This window comes from Nilaparvata lugens, chromosome 6, assembly GCF_014356525.2.
Source record: "Nilaparvata lugens isolate BPH chromosome 6, ASM1435652v1, whole genome shotgun sequence".
Classification (NCBI taxonomy): Eukaryota; Metazoa; Arthropoda; class Insecta; order Hemiptera; family Delphacidae; genus Nilaparvata; species Nilaparvata lugens.
This window is the reverse complement of record NC_052509.1, coordinates 62,389,214-62,406,005: the sequence shown is the minus strand read 5'-3', so window position 1 is coordinate 62,406,005 and position 16,792 is coordinate 62,389,214. Positions and strand designations below refer to the sequence as shown.

The 16,792-nt window shown below is 36.7% G+C and overlaps 2 protein-coding genes across 5 annotated transcripts; one reads left to right on the top strand and one right to left on the bottom strand.

Moving 5' to 3' along the window:
• Positions 1–4,820: 4,820 nt before the first annotated feature.
• Positions 4,821–16,558, bottom strand: LOC120352076. 3 transcript variants are annotated; one of them, XM_039431651.1, is made up of 2 exons: positions 15,045–16,558; positions 4,821–5,513 (listed from the first exon to the last, which is right to left on the bottom strand). In XM_039431651.1, the coding sequence occupies exon 2, from the start codon at positions 5,467–5,469 to the stop codon at positions 4,936–4,938; it is 534 nt and encodes a 177-aa protein (XP_039287585.1). In that variant the 5' UTR covers positions 5,470–5,513; positions 15,045–16,558; the 3' UTR covers positions 4,821–4,935. The 3 variants fall into 3 exon arrangements, with proteins under 3 accessions (XP_039287585.1, XP_039287584.1, XP_039287583.1); XM_039431650.1 differs by lacking the exon at positions 15,045–16,558 and adding an exon at positions 14,194–14,241; XM_039431649.1 differs by lacking the exon at positions 15,045–16,558 and adding an exon at positions 13,070–13,622.
• LOC111058586 lies at positions 8,449–12,023 on the top strand. 2 transcript variants are annotated; one of them, XM_039431648.1, is made up of 3 exons: positions 8,449–8,661; positions 8,860–9,308; positions 11,529–12,023. In XM_039431648.1, exons 2-3 carry the CDS (start codon positions 8,874–8,876, stop codon positions 11,790–11,792), a joined length of 699 nt encoding a protein of 232 aa, XP_039287582.1. In that variant the 5' UTR covers positions 8,449–8,661; positions 8,860–8,873; the 3' UTR covers positions 11,793–12,023. The 2 variants fall into 2 exon arrangements, with proteins under 2 accessions (XP_039287582.1, XP_022201818.2); XM_022346126.2 differs by having other exon boundaries at positions 8,449–9,308.
• Positions 16,559–16,792: the final 234 nt, after the last annotated feature.

Below are 16,792 nucleotides of genomic sequence, written 5' to 3'. Positions count from 1 at the left end.
CAATGCAGATAGATCCCAATTATCAGGCTTCAGATACAATTGAAATAAAAAAAAATCAAGTGGAGTAGATTGAGCATGAAAATTTAATGTTCAGTGACATTTTCACCTAAAATTGAAAATAAGCTTAAATTCGAGAAAATGTGATTATTCAATTGCAAATTATTGTTGATTCTATTAAATCATTCACTATGAAGAGATAGCAGACCTCATGTGTGTCTCCAGCGTTATTACCCTGTCACCAGCTGGCTCAAATCTTGAATAGTAGACTTGAGATGTGCGGGAACACTAGCGTCAGGTGATCAATTTTCATAACGGCAAGGAAAGTTGTGTGAGTGCGCCACACCAGATTTTATAAGATTCACTTCATACTGGCAATATTCCTTGTAGAAGACCATCAATTCTCCTATACAATCAATGGTGACACTTAAAGTGACGTGAAGTACAGCTGCAATCCTACGCGTTCTTATAGCATTACGTCACTGGGGTGTGACGTCATCACTCTTACTTTCGCCGTAACCAATTCTCTGGATTTGACGTGACTAACCGCATAGCTGAATGTTTTTCTCGTTACTCTAATTTGTCACACCCATGAGTAAGGTAGCGTGATTACAAATTTTATTCTGGAAATCCACTGTTTTCCTACACCCTGTGATATATAGTGAGATTTACCTCAAACTTTCAGCATACTTTTTAAATGACATGAAAACTTTTCATCCATATAATGCTGAAGGTTTAACAGGGACCTCACTAGTCACTATAGGTGGCTTGAGCATGGATTTATTTATGAAAAAAAATATTTTCATTTTCACTTTTCATTTAGATTACTTCCTATTGATGGTATGATTAGGCTACAAATTGTATTGAGAAACCCTGATATGTTCACCTGTACTAGATAGTGTACTATGTTCACTAAATACTCTTGGTTTATGTATAGAGTTTTCTATACTGTATAATTGACCGAACGAAGTGAGGTCTAAGATTCAAGTCGACGGTTTGAAGGTTTGACAGGGACCTCACTACTAGGTGGTTGAAGCATGGATTTATTTCTGAAATAAATTATTTTCACTTTTTATTTAGATTATTTACTATTGGTGGTATGATTAGGCTACAAATTGTATTGAGAAACCCTGATATGTGTTCACTAGTACTAGATAATGTACTATGTTCACTAAATACTCTTGGTTTATGTATAGAGATTTCTATACTGTATAATTGACCAAACGAAGTGAGGTCTAAGATTCAAGTCGACGGTTTGGAATTTCTCTTAATGTTTAAATGTTTATATGTTGCGCATTTACGGCGAAATGCGGTAATAGATTTTCATGAAATTTGATAGGTATGTTCCTTTTTAAATTGTGCGTCGACGTATATACAAGGTTTTTGAAAATTTTGCATTTCAAGGATAATATAAAAGGAAAAAGGAGCCTCCTTCATACGCCAATATTGGAGTAAAAATCTGGTGTTGCGCACTCACACAACTTTCCTTGCCATAACGGCAACGGAAAATTGATCACCTGACGCTAGTGTTCTCAAGTCTACTTATAAACAAAGATCTGAGCCAGCTGGTGACAGGACAATAACGCTGGAGACATACGAGGTCTGCTATCTCTTCGTAGTGAATGATTTAATAGAACCAACACTTGCCAACAGTAAGCAATTTAATAATCACATTTTTTCGAATTTCAAGCATATTTTCAATTTTAGGTGAAAATGTTACTGAACATCAATTGTAGAGATTCTCATGCTCAATCCATTCCACTCGAAATGTCTTGTTTAAATTGTATCTGAAGCTTGATAATTAAGAATCTAAAATAAAATTTTGCATGGATGGGGCGGAACTCCTGAATTTTTACAGATATGGGACTTGTGGCAGTTGATGGAGCTTATCGATGACTATTTCAGGTATAACTTTAATCAAAATCGTTGCAGCCGTTTTTGAGAAAATCGCGAAAAACCCTGTTTTTGACAACATTTTCGCCATTTCAGCCGCATTCTTGGATTGCATTTGATCGAAATTGTTCGTGTCGGATCCTTATAGTGTAAGGACCTTACGTTCCAAATTTCAAGTCATTCCGTTAACTGGGAGATGAGATATCGTGTACACAGACGCGCACACACACACACACACACACACACACACACACACACACACACACACACCACACACACACACACCACACACAACACACACACACACACACACACACACACACACACACACACACACACACACACACACACACACACACACACACACACACACACACACACACACACACACACACACACACACACACACACACACACACACCACACACACACACACACACACACACACACACCCACACACACACACACACAACCACACACACACACACACACACACACACAACCACACACACACACCACACACAACACACACACACACACACACACCACACACACACACACACACACACACACACACACACACACACACACACACACACACACACACACACACAACACACACACACACACACACACCACACACACCACACACACACACACACACACACACACACACACACACACACCACACACACACACACACACACACACCACACACACACACACACACAACACACACACACACACACACACACACACACACACACACACACAACACACCCACACACACACACACACACACACACACACACACACACACACACACACACACACACACACACACACACACACACACACACACACACACACACACACACACACACACACACACACACACACACACACACAACACACACACACAAACACACACACACAACACACACACACACACACACACACACACACATACAGACCAATACCCAAAAACCACTTTTTCGGACTCAGGGGACCTTGAAACGTATAGAAATTTAGAAATTGGGGTATCTTAATTTTTTTCGGAAAGCAATACTTTCCTTACCTATGGTAATAGGGCAAGGAAAGTAAAAATCAGACTATAGAATTATTCATCATAAATCAGCTGACAAGTGATTACACAGATGTGTGGAGGAGCCAGTCTATTACTGTATTTGTATAAGGTCTATAGTTTCAATCAAAGACCTTAAAAGGGTATGCATCTTTAAGCTGGGTTTACACCAAAGCTATTAACATAATGTTAATAACTTAATCCTTAGATTCTATTAGATTGAACGGAAGTTGACAAACACATATGTTCATCATGTGTATGATAAGTTATGTTCAATCTAATATAATCTATAAGGATTGAGTTATAAACATTTTGTTAATAGCTTTGGTCTAATCGCAGCTTTAAGGTCTTTGGTTCCAATATTTTGTTTTGCAGTCATGGTATTATTATGCGTGCCCATTAGTATCAATATTCTCACCTTCCAAAAACCAAATTTAATAGGTGATTAAAAATAAACAAATGAACTGGAGAAATTATAACATTTTTGATTGTAAAAAATTAATTTCCATCAGATAGAAAGATTATCACGGAACTGGATGAATTATATCATATGGAATACAAATTCAAACGTGAACTGAGTTTGTTAACATTTAAAACAAGTGACATCAGGTACTTGTGAATGAGAACACTGCGTGAGGTCTACTGTTCACAGAACTACTAGTAGTATAGACCATAGAGGAAAGAATGCTCAGTAATATTTCATCTGTGATTATAGATACGGCCATCAGTACTTTGGAATGAACAGAAATCTTGAAGAACTGAAAATAGACCTATAACCATAACCATGCTCGGTAGATCAAGAATCTATAAATTAATAAAAACAATATAAAAACTTGTAGTACCCTTTATTATAAAAAACTTTAGAATATTTCAACGACTAGTTTCGATCAAACTTAGGTCATTTTCAAGTTGAAATGAAAATGAAGGTTTCAACTTGAAAATGACCTAAGTCATGGTCGAAACTGATCGTTGAAATATTTTTAAGTGTTTTCAAGAATCCATAATATGCAAAGTTTCAAGTTAAAGTCCAGTAGTTCAGACGTGATGATGCGTCATTCGTGAATTTCTTTTCCCGTACGTATATAAGCCAATTCTTTCCTCTATTATATTATAGATGATCATACATAACAGTAATGAAATCCCATGAATAAAATCTTTGTAACAAACATGTCAACAATATAGGTAGATACTGTTCCTGGTGAGTTGTTGAGATATTGAAAACACTTGGATTTTGTCAAAAATATAACCTTTTTCAGATGGAAATTTGCAGTAGCAGAAGTCTTCGGGGTGAATTACAGCATTTAATTTGGATTTTCGTTTAATAATAATAATAACTCTTTTTCAATTTTCACACTGTAGATGACACCATTGGTGTCAAAACATTTATTTATTTATTTATACGTGGATACAATAACAAAACATATAAATATGATTGGGAAGGAACAACAGGCTTGGCCCAAAACTATTCCATTCCCAAATTTTGATTACATGTCCAAAAAATAGGTTATGTTTCTTCTGTAAGAAGTTCAAGCTCAACTTTCGTCCAAAAATAAATATGAGATGCAAATTTTAAATTTAGAAAAATTAAAACACCAAATTATAGTTAAATATTACACTCAATTATCACTGCACATTGTATTAATTGAGTTATTTTATGAATTTTGAAGCCAAAAATACACACAAATTCTCACTAAGAACAGCTGATGATCTATAATTGTTTTTTATTATAAAAATAATGTTTTTTTATAAACCTCAACATGTTTGTTATTTTACAATAAATAAGTGATATTTTTGACAAAATCTTAGTGTTTCCTTCAACAATATGGGTTAAAAATAAAACAGAAGATAAAATAAACTATAATAATTTATTAGTTAATCATTGAGAAATGATCTGGAAAAGACTGTAAACAATTGCATTAATGTATGGCCTCAAATTTATCTTCCCTCAAATTTAAATAGGATCAAAATTGAGTCTTTTGGTTCATAACCTCCAACTCCATAACGGAGTTGAAGACATTGACTTTCGCTTTTGTGATGAGATCTGGTCGAAACTTCTTCACAGTCATCGCCATCGATTTGAAAAACACATCAATTTCGTCTTCTTGGGGTGTTGCTTTCATGAGATCCTGCAGGAATTTCCTAAATTGGAGTTTGTCCTCATCATTGTGAGCCAAATACTGGGCCAAAGTAGATGTTGTATCATTGTCTCTTATTTCTTTCTCGGACGGAGACTCCAAATTCAATGCTAGACCTACTGGATGCTGGTAAACACTATCCTGGAATTCTTTGTCAATCATATCGAGATCATGTCCTATTTCGTTTTCACTCCCAATGCCATTAGAATCGTTCTCTTCATATTTCATTTCTACGGAAACTGGCATAGTTGCCTCGTCGAAAGAGTTTTTCTCTCTAGCTTTTCCGGCATCTAGAAACTTGCACATGCCCCAGTATATGGCTCGTTTCCTCTTCTTTGGATTTCTATTGTTATTCCTCATATAGTTGTCTCGTATTGTTCTCCAGCGGCTTTTCACCTCAGATCCTGCAAATAATAACCCTTTATTAAAGAAATAATCACATATTTTAAAAATGTATGAATTCAGGGCTACTTTCTTGTATTTATAAAATAAAATTATAGTACCCTTTGAAATTAATAATTAAATAATGATTTATCATAATTTTTTGTATTCTTATTCTATAATTTTATTAATTTAAAAGGGTACTATAATTCTATTTATGAATCATATCTTCATATTCCAAAATCAAGAATGTTTTCATTGACACATTAAAACAGAATGGAATCGACAAACATCCCTATTTCAAATTAACATAACCTTGTAGTCTAACATTCAATGAGACAATGAAAAAGTATGTATCAGATAATATCGTTGAAATGACAATTGAATAACTATTAGAAGTATTAATTTTATTTGAATTACACATAATATAACTTTGTGGCCACTATTTTGCTCTTTTATCACCAGATTTGGTGGAATTTTGCAAGGAGAACACAACACAAGAAAGGAAAGAAACAGCTATCACACAGTTATAAGAGGAGATTTTTGTCACAAATAATTTAGTACGATCTTTTTCTAGGAAATTTGAGAGGAAAATTTAAATCTTGATGGAGCTTCAACAGTAGTCTAAATTACAGTCTGGGAAGTTAAATTTCATTTTATGAAATATTGTAATAAAATATAAAATTCTCACATAAAGATAGATTTTTTGACTTTCTGTGTAATTGATATTGTGGGAATTATTCATATTAAATGAAAATACTAACTAATTGTCAAAAACCACAGATTTATTGATACTTAGAAAGACCGGTTTCGGTTGTTACACCATTGTCATCTCTGATGAACTGTTTATCAATAAATCTGTGGTTTTTGACCATTTTCTAGTATTTTTATTTAATATATTTTTTGGACGAAAAATTGTGATGTGGATTGGAAAGTAAAAAGTGACAACCTTTATTTCCAACTCATAATCTAAATTTGAAAGATTTCTTCTCTCTCTTCTCTTTATACTAATCACTCCCTCATCTGTCACTCCTCACTCTCTCTCACTCACTTTCTTTCTCTCTCTCTTTGCTGCTGCTCTCTTTCTTTCTCTTCTCTTTATACTAATCACTCCATCATTTGTCTCCTCTCTCTCTCTCTCTCTCTCTCTCTCTTTCTCTCTCTCTCTCTCTCTCTCTCTCTCTCTCTCTCTCTCTCTCTGCTGCTCTCTTCCTCTCTTCTCTTTATCTTCTCTCTATACTAATCACTCCCTCATCTGTGTCTCTCTCTCTCTCTTTGCTGCTCTCTTTCTCTCTCTTCTCTTTATACTAATCACTCCCACATCTGTCTCTCCTCTCTCTCACTCTCTCTCTCTCTCTCTCTCTCTCTGCTGCTCTCTTCCTCTCTTCTCTTTATCTTCTCTCTATACTAATCACTCCCTCATCTGTCTCTCTCTCTCTTTGCTGCTCTCTTTCTCTCTCTTCTCTTTATACTAATCACTCCCTCATCTGTCTCTCCTCTCACTCTCTCTTTGTTGCTCTCTTTCTCTCTCACCTCTTTATACCTATCACTCCCTCATCAGTCTCTCTCTCTCTCTGCTGCTCTCTTTCTCTCTCTTCTCTTTATACTAATCACTCCCTCATCTGTCTCTCCACTCTCTCTCTCTCTCTCTTTGCTGCTCTCTTTCTCTCTCTTCTCTTTATACTAAACACTCTCTCATCTGTCTCACCTCTCTCTCTCTCACTCTCTCTCTCTCTCTCTTTGTTGCTCTCTTTCTCTCTCTTCTCTTTATACTAGTAACTCCCTCATCACTCTCTCTCTCCTCTCACTCTCTCTCTCTCTTTGTTGCTCTCTTTCTCTCTCTTCTCTTTATACTAATCACTCCCTCATCTATCTCTCCTCACTCTCTCTCTCTATCCCCCACCCTCTCTCTCTCTTTGCTGCTCTTTTTTTCTCTCTTCTCTTTATACTAATCAATAATTACCTATTCAAAACATTGGGCCACACTACTGTATTAAACACGTTATAGTGACTGAGGTGGCTGCAGTTATTCACTACAGTTGTGTGCCCTGTTGTTTCATATTGTACAATAATATTGAGCATCTATTTCGTATTTCAACTGTTTATAGACTTTATATAGGCAATATTATTGAGCAATACTAAATTGTTTTTCGAGGGGAAGTACTGAAAAGTGGCGCAATATATTGTACAAACGGTAATTGTTATTTATTTATTTATTCATTTATTTACTTATTTATTAATGCCCGGTCGACATGTCAACGATATTTGCGCAAACCTGGCTTGCGCAAACCAGGTTTGCGCTAAGTTTGCTTCGTGAAGACGGGAAATCGTTGCAAATCTCTCAGGTTTGGAGGTTTGTGCTTTTATCAATCAATCTCAGTCAGGTTTGCAGAGTAGGTTGTTTTTTAAAAAACGATTGAATGGAGTTATTAGAATTTATTGATTCATATTGATCATCGATCCATGATACTATGCAGATTTGACAGTATTGTAATTCCTGCATATTCTAAGTTATAATTTGTTTGTTTTTTCAATAATGCGGTGTTAAATCTTCAATCATCCTCAAGTAATTCCTCCAGTCATAGGGTTCATGTCGCAATTCTTTCAATAATTGTATATGGGATAAGCCCTTCTTTTTCAACCTATTCCGACTCCACTTACATCTAGGGTTTCCCCCTTTTTCAAAGACAAATAACATAGATGAACCACAAGAGTATCTCGTCCATTGCGGGTGATGAAGAACACAAACTGCACTGCACAACACAATCGATACCGAACTGAATAGAATCTCACTTCTTCAGTGGTGTGACTCTCTTGAGGTTTGTGTTAAAGTTGGCAGAGCTCCACCTGGCGTTGCGCCAAGTTTGAGCAAATATCGTTGTCGTGTAGACTCGGCATTAGGTTCGGAACGTTGGCAATATTGCGCAAAATCCTTTCAGTCTCGCAGTTGGTATCAGGCGTTCGTCTGAACAGGTCAGACTGAGCAAGTCATCTCAAAGTCAACGTTTCAGAATAGACAAGAATACTAGCTTAGAATAAAATAATCTTACGACATCTCTGATACTACAGTATATACTACTTCTCTTATATTGTAGTATAAGTTTTCTCTTTAACTAGGCGTTCAGACTTGTATCTGTGGTATTATAGTGTATTATATTTCATGTGTTTTATATCTCAATGCAAGCATGTGTGAAACGAAGTCCGAAAAACATTCTTCTCTTATATTGTAGTATAAGTTTTCTCTTTAACTAGGCGTTCTGATACTACAGTATATACTACTTTTCTTATATTGTAGTATAAGTTTTCTCTTTAACTAGGCGTTCAGACTTGTATCTGTGGTTTTATAGTGTATTATATTTTGTGTTTTATATCTCAAAGCAAGCATGTGTGAAACGAAGTCCGAAAAACAGTTCATCCTTGAATTTATCGACATGTATCGTGGTCTTCCAGCTCTGTGGAACGTGAAGTGCAAAGATTACTCTAATCGTGACAAAAAGGCGGAGCAATACGAAGTGCTGATAGAAAAGTACCGCGAAAGGCACCCGAATGCAGACAGAAAAGAAGTGGTTAAAAAAATAAATTCATTGCGAACTAATTTCCGGAAACAAGTGAAACGAGTTCGCGATGCAGAGAAAAGTGGGGTGGAAACAAAAGAAGATGAATCTTTAATGTGGTATTTTGAAGAAATGAAGTTTCTGTTAGGTCTACCTCAGAAAACACCTACCATTTCAAACAGCACGGTGGATATATCATGGGATGTTAAAGAGATATCTGAGGATGGTGAAGATGATTATGAAAACAGAGTCAACACGATACCAGTGAGTATATTTTTACAAACTTTTATTTTTACTTTTTTATGTAATTCAATCATACAAATTGTAAATAGTAAATAGCTGTAAATAGTAACTAATTATTATCATAGTTATTAGTATAATGTGCGAGATAAATTACTTTTAACATGAAGAGGAGAAACCCATTTCTCCCTCCACAGTTTGTAGCATAGTCACAGACAGACATCCTGCGCACAATTGGATGCGCCGTGTCATTTTGCTCCAGGTTCTTGTGATGAACACATCTCCGTAACATACACAAACATATCACTTTGGAACATTGCCAGTGGAGGGGAGCGAAGCGTTACAAAGCTCTCTCACACAGACACAAAAGAAGGAGAATGCTGCTAGGTAGTGGGAGAGATTAGTGGAGGATAGAGCATCGGACCTCTCCGTCTTTGAGAAAAGAGCCGTGTTAAAAGAAATTTATCTCGCACTTTAGTGTTTTCAATCATCAATGATGCTCTCCCAAATTTTTCAATCTAATTATTGGTGTAGCTAATTGTGGAGTCGAGTCAATATTGGAGAATTAGTGGAGCCGAAAAATTCTCATTAACATGAACCCTGGCCTGGAAGTTGAAAAAATTGGAATTCCACAATTGGTTGCATTTTTGGTGGTATTGATTTGGAACATCCCTCCTCGTTATATCCAACCGTGGTAACACACTCTGCAAGTCCCTCACTCGCTATCCACGAGATTCGTAGTGACATAAGCTTGTGATTGGCGTTTATGAAAGCTGTTAGTAAATAATAAGCCATGTTGCCAGGGAGCCTTTTTAGAAGAGAGTGAGTACACCAAATATCACAAAGGTGTTTTTGACAATGTGTCCAGCACGTCTCAGTTGATAAAATTTGAAAATCCGTTCCTCACATCTAGTGCAGCTTGGTGGTAAGGTTTCATGTTTCATAACATTTTATGATATTCCTACGGGACCATCTCCCAAAAAAGAAATCAATATTTTCTAAGTATTTTGCATTTTTTTTGGTTCGAAATATTTCCGTTTGATATTCGTCCATTTAAGTGCTATCTGATTCCCATCAGTTTCAGTGGAAGTAACTTGTACAGTGAGAATATTTTTCCTATTCATAATCGATCATCTATGCTGAATTGTCCAATCAGAACTCATGTAAATTATATTTTCCTACAGTTACGTTGAAAAGTGGCCATTGCTGCACTGATTACAGAACGCAAAGAATCACTTTTCCGCTCTAGTGCGGGAAAAATTTTCTGCACTCCAGATTTGCAACATGGCAACGCAAAATACTTAGTAGGTTATATGGAGCAACAGTGCAGCAAAATCAAAATGAAGTTGGTAACAGTGACTGGGCTGCTATAGTGAGCAGAGGTGCAACCAAGCACAACGCGCTAATTATTATTCATTATATATTATAACCAAGGACAACGAGGACTTTAGGATTTTAGGATTAAGGTTTTTATCAATGATAAAATTACACAGAAAAACATTTGATGCATTTCAGGCAATTTTACCCATAATTACCCACTTTTCATATTCAATGGTAACTGTAGGAAAAACTTAATGTGAAATACGTGCGCCAAGTTCCTCTGCTGCACTCAACAAACCATTCCGCCCTCGCCTACGGCTCGGGCGTAAACGTTTCTTTCGGTGCAGCAAACTGTCACTTTGTGCACTAGTTGCACAAATAACTATTCCACTGTGCCGGTTACTTCCAATGGTAATCCAGCTTTATTCCTACATCAAACATTATGAACTCCATAAATTTACATTTATTCTGCCATATTCATCATCACAATACTGATTTAGTTGTAGGAGAGTACTCCAGAATATTGTGAGGATTCTTAATTGTCTTTTGTTTGCTACAGCGTGCACCCAGATAACTGTGGAAACTCCTCTGATCATAGAAGTCTTCTCAAATTTGTTTCCATTCATCTTTTGAGGTTGATGGCATCTGCAACAAAGAAAACAAATTCGGCAGAGCAACCAAAAACTGACAGATTTAGGGAACTTTCAATGGAAATAATCTTTTTTAGATTCCTAACAATTCGAATTGCAAAAATAGTTATTTGGAAAGTTGATAAAGCAACTGAAAATTCACAGTTTCTAGAGAGCTTTAGATGAAAATACCCTTTTTCGATTCCAAAGAATTTGAAAGGCAAAGATTTCTTCGAAATTCTATATATCATATGGTCATGCTACATGGTTTAATTTCGTTTTTTCTGTTTCACAGGTGGATGATCCACCATGTCGGAACAACAGGAAACGTAAAGCTACAGATCCCACTGAGGAGTTGGTGAAATTGACTCCCCAAAGATATCTTCATGAACCGCAAGATGACATCGACAAAATTGCAGCAGCATGGGCGGCCGAGCTTCGAAAAATGGACCCACAACAGCAGTTGTTTGCAAAAAAGGCCATCAATGACATTATATTCGAGGGACAAATGGGGACATTACATCGTAATTCTGTAGAAATCAATGTGTCACGTGTGTGAAGTGATCAGTCCCTCCCTTCAGTCAACCTAACCGTTAAGTGGACTCTCCTACGGTGGACTTAATAATCCTACGTGGACTCTCCTACGGTGGACTTAATAATCCTACGTGGACTCTCTTACGGTGGACTTAATAATCCTACGTGGACTCTCCTACGGTGGACTTAATAATCCTACGTGGACTCTCCTACGGTGGACTTAATAATCCTACGTGGACTCTCCTACGGTGGACTTAATAATCTACGTGGACTCTCCTACGGTGGACTTAATAATCCTACGTGGACTCTCCTACGGTGGACTTAATAATCCTACGTGGACTCTCCTACGGTGGACTTAATAATTCTACGTGGACTCTCCTATGGTGGACTTAATAATCCTATGTGGACTCTCCTACGGTAGACTTAATAATCCTACGTGGACTCTCCTACGGTGGACTTAATAATCCTATGTGGACTCTCCTACGGTGGACTTAATAATCCTACGTGGTCTCTCCTACGGTGGACTTAATAATCCTACGTAGACTCTCCTACGGTGGACTTAATAATCCTACGTGGACTCTCCTACGGTGGACTTAATAATCCTACGTGGACTCTCCTACGGTGGACTTAATAATCCAGTAAGCTTGTAATCCAGTAATCACTAATCCAGTAATCTTGTTAGCTTGGATTCCAGTAAGCTTGAACTCTCCTATAGTGAGGTCCACGTTATAATGGCAGTGGATAAAGATAGAAGAATAGCGATGCCGATTCTCTGCATTAATTAATTATATTTCTACATTGTCAAAAACATAATTGACATCGTTGTGGACCTAGAAAAGGATAGTACCACCGACTTTGTCGAATGATAGACAAGGATAGCAAAACCAAAGTTGATCAAATACTGTTATTATAACGTGGACCTCACTATAGCAACTCGAATTCGAATTTGACTCTTCATTCCATCAGTGAGTTCATGACTATACTATTGATACTGGAACCTCCTCAGCTGACAAAGGTTCATATTTCTAGTAATGAGTATAGTACTTTCCAAATTCTTGTAGATACATTTTTTCACAGGTAAGAACTACTTTAATTTCCTAATTCATTCAAGTTTAGATACGTTTTGTCACAGACAAGAACGACTTGTGATATCTAGAACAGAGATATCTAGAACATATCTAGAACAGTGATATCTAGTACAGAACTATCTGTGGTTCTGTACAACGCTTATACTTCTCCCAAGAAATGTATGACAATATATTTAATGTTAAATGTAGGATTGTAAAATTAGGAAGTATTTACCTGCATTATATTCCTTGAGGCAGTTGACCAGAGTGATGCATGATTCCATGAAAATGAGACTTATAGACTGAGGTGGCACAGCAGCTAAAAAAGTCAGATCTTCAAAACTGTTCCTGCTTGTGAGATAAGGACAATCGTTGATTTACATCATTAACATCGCAAAACATGATAGTTTCCCTTCTACTAGTTTCAGGAGCAACAAAAGTGAGGAGCTCATGGAATAATTCCCTGTTCATTTATTCAAAGCTGTGCAAATCATTTGTTCAATTATTCTTAATTCATTGAGTAATATTTGTCATAAGTGTATCTCTTCCTATCAATAATCTTTCTTTTCAACCGTTCTACTTTCCTGAGAGCCTTTTTCTTTCCTTTTCCACGTCTCGTGAGTACAACAATTATTGTACAACACAAATCTTCACAACTAAGCTCGCAGCTTGTTGATTTCATAAAATTTTGGAAGGGAAATTTTGTTTATTGCATTGTCGTATGGAGTTGTGCAGTGTTTTGAGGTTTCTAAGACATAACCTCTTCAAATTCCACAATCATTATCCTTGATACTTGGATTGCAAGTCCAATACATTCATGATTATTATATTAAGTACCGGTTGCACAACAGCCGGTTAAATTTTAACCGTGATTAATTCCACGAGAACCAATCAGAGAAGCCGTCTTTTCAAAAACGCCTTCTCTGATTGGTTCTCGTGAAATTAATCACGGTTAAAATTTAACCGGCTGTTGTGCAGCCGGGGGCCTATGAGTTTGTGTTGGCTTGTGAACATTTGTACAATATTATTTATTAATCATCTTTTTGATGAAACTACAGTTACTGTATATTTTGGAGTAATATAGAAAGAAGGTAACAATGCATTATTCAGAAATGAAAAAATACACTCCAATGGCCTAGCAAATGAGAGGGTTTTCAGGTTAAAACTCCCCCTCCCATGATCCCCGAAAAAGAGGCCCAAAAACCAAGATTACACCCCCCCCTCAACAAACCACTGGGTGTTTTTTCAACCCGCAATTTCAAAAATCTGGCTACGCTACTGACATACCCTACCCATCAAGATCATCTTTACTATCGCACTGTACTATCTTATTATACTCTGTACAAAATTACTTCTTACTTGGGATGGACATGCGCAGCAGAGAAAGCATACAGCGGGAGGGATACAGAGGCGCGATGTTGCCGTTTTGAAGCGGCCAGCGTTAACCAACTTCTAGTGACTGTTCATGTGCTCATGCTACACATGCAAAGTTTCCTGTCCGAGAGCGGTCAGACGACTGACAAATTGGCAACTGCGCTTCCACCGATGACTCCACTGTAATTGGCTGATCTCCCTCCACTTCTCTGCGCTGCATATTCCTCCAAGTCTAAAGTAAATTTGTAAGTACAGTAGGTTAACTGTAGTTAGAACTACAAAGTGAGATTTACTTCAAACATCAGCATTTTCTATGAACAATATTAAAGTGCGAGATAAACTACTTTTAACATGAAGAGGAGAAACCCATTTCTCCCTCCACAGTTTGTAGCGTGGACACAGACGGACATCCTGCGCACAATTGGATGCGCCATGTCATTTTGCTTCATGTTCTTGTGATGAAAACATCTCTGTAACATACACAAACCAATATACCTGCTGACCAGTACACTACTTGGAACATTGCCAGCAATAGATGGAGGGAAGTGTTGCCGCGTCCCTTTACAAAGCTCTCTCACTCAGACACAAAAGAAGGAGAATGCTGCTAGGTAGTGGGAGTGATTAGTGGAGGATAGAGCATCGGACCTCTCCGTCTTCGAGAAAGAGCCATGTTAAAAGTAATTTATCTCGCATTTTAGTTCTTCCCATTCAACAAATTTTTACAGTTTGAATTCTGAATTAAACCTCACTATTTAGTATCATAGGGAAAATATAGCATTAAAGAGAAATTATGCTCTCTTTCTCTATGATAGTATGCTATCTAGGCTCACACTTACCTTCTCTATTGAGCGATTTACCAATAGCCCTCCACACCTGTTCTCTCACAAAACTGGTTCTTTCTGTCTGGATGTTTTATATTCCACAGAATCTTCTGCGCACGCACAAGCTCTATCAGTTTCTTATCTTCTTCAGTATTGAAGTTCACCATATTTCATACAATTATTTGCAAGAACCTACAGAATAATAACATCAACTTCAACAACACTCCAATAATATCAACACAGTAACACTTTGGTAAAGGCTGCAGATCTTGTTCATTCACAAGAAGCTTCCCATCTTCTCCAGATATTATTTACAGTCTGGTACTGTTCCTATCTCATTTATCTCATGGATCACAATTAGTGATAAATATGGAGACTGTATAATCTTAGAGTGGCCATTGATGTGAAACATTCCATAACACCCTGTAAAGATCAAAATTTTCCTATATTATGATTCAGGAATTGATGAGTTCACCATTATTTTTACAATAATTATTCACCACATTGAAGACTACAGTACAAAATTAATTTCTTCAAAATACTTATTTCGTTGAAGACTAAAATTATACACAAACTAAATGTAGTTTTTAATCTTCTTCAGTATTGAAGTTATATACAATTAAATCAGTATTATACAATTATTTGCCACAGGCCAGAATATACTACTGAACAATATTAATATCACTACAGTTCTTCCGGTGGATAGGGCCACAGAGAAGAAGAAAGAGAAAGAAGAATTTCTTCTACTTTGTGATAAGGCCTACTACATAAAGTTCTTGTATATCAAGACTCAACAAAAGTGTTCTATATTTATCTGTATTGAATTTCACTGTATTCTTCCCAGGACACCACAGTTTTTACGATGAATACTGAAAATTCTTGAGCATCAAAACTCCTTGTACTATTTCTCTCCCAAATTTATATAACATTTTAAAAGTCCAAAATAGGGTTATGGTTTCACTTTTCTAAAATTTAGTCCATTTTGAGTCCAATTTAGAAAATTCTTGAGCATCAAAACTCAACAAGTGTTTTATCTTCCTCTGTATTGAAGTTCACTTATACTTGGGACACCACAGTTCTCTCGATGAATACTAGAAATTATTGTGTATCAAAACTCAATAGGAATCCTATTTTCCTCTGTATTGAATAGAATAGAATAATGTTTTAATTCTGTTCTCATCCACTGTACTCAGAACACCATAGTATAATATTTTATAGTACTCGCACATTTACCACTGAACTTACTACACCACAGTATGGTATCTATTATAATCATAGAGAAGAGAATACCCGAAAGATTTAGTTTTGTATCTGCTATAATACTTGTTGTATATTTACTACTATATAGACTACACTACAGTATTAATACCACCACAGTACTCTCGGTGTGGACTAGAATACAATAAATACAAGACAACCAGGTTTTACTTTGACAAAAAAATGCCGACAAATAAATATCCAAGATGGCCGAAACACGCAAAACGCAGCACCCAGCAGATTTGCGTCAACTGAACTTTGAACAACGCAAACCTGGAGAAATAACGTTGAAGTCGCTGTGTGAGGTGCTGCAATCTGAACGCAAACGTTTGCGTCATTATTGAGCCAAGCCATGTAGTGCTGCGTAGAAACGTCTCCTCCCATCCAGCTCTGACGTGTCACGTTCCACTTTGCGTCACAACGCAAGCGACGCACGACGAGATGGTCCCCGGTTTCTATTGTTTCAAATGGCAGCGAGTAGCCTTCTCGTCGTACGCTAACTATTC

Excerpts from the sequence above, each read along its gene's own strand:
- LOC120352076 (XM_039431649.1), bottom strand. The coding sequence starts at position 13,118 with ATGGAATCATGCATCACTCTGGTCAACTGCCTCAAGGAATATAATGCA. Across the intron at positions 5,514-13,069 it reads CCTCAAGGAATATAATGCAG|GATCTGAGGTGAAAAGCCGC; the intron begins GTAAATACTTCC and ends TATTATTTGCAG.
- LOC111058586 (XM_039431648.1), top strand. The coding sequence starts at position 8,874 with ATGTGTGAAACGAAGTCCGAAAAACAGTTCATCCTTGAATTTATCGAC. Across the intron at positions 9,309-11,528 it reads ACAGAGTCAACACGATACCA|GTGGATGATCCACCATGTCG; the intron begins GTGAGTATATTT and ends TCTGTTTCACAG.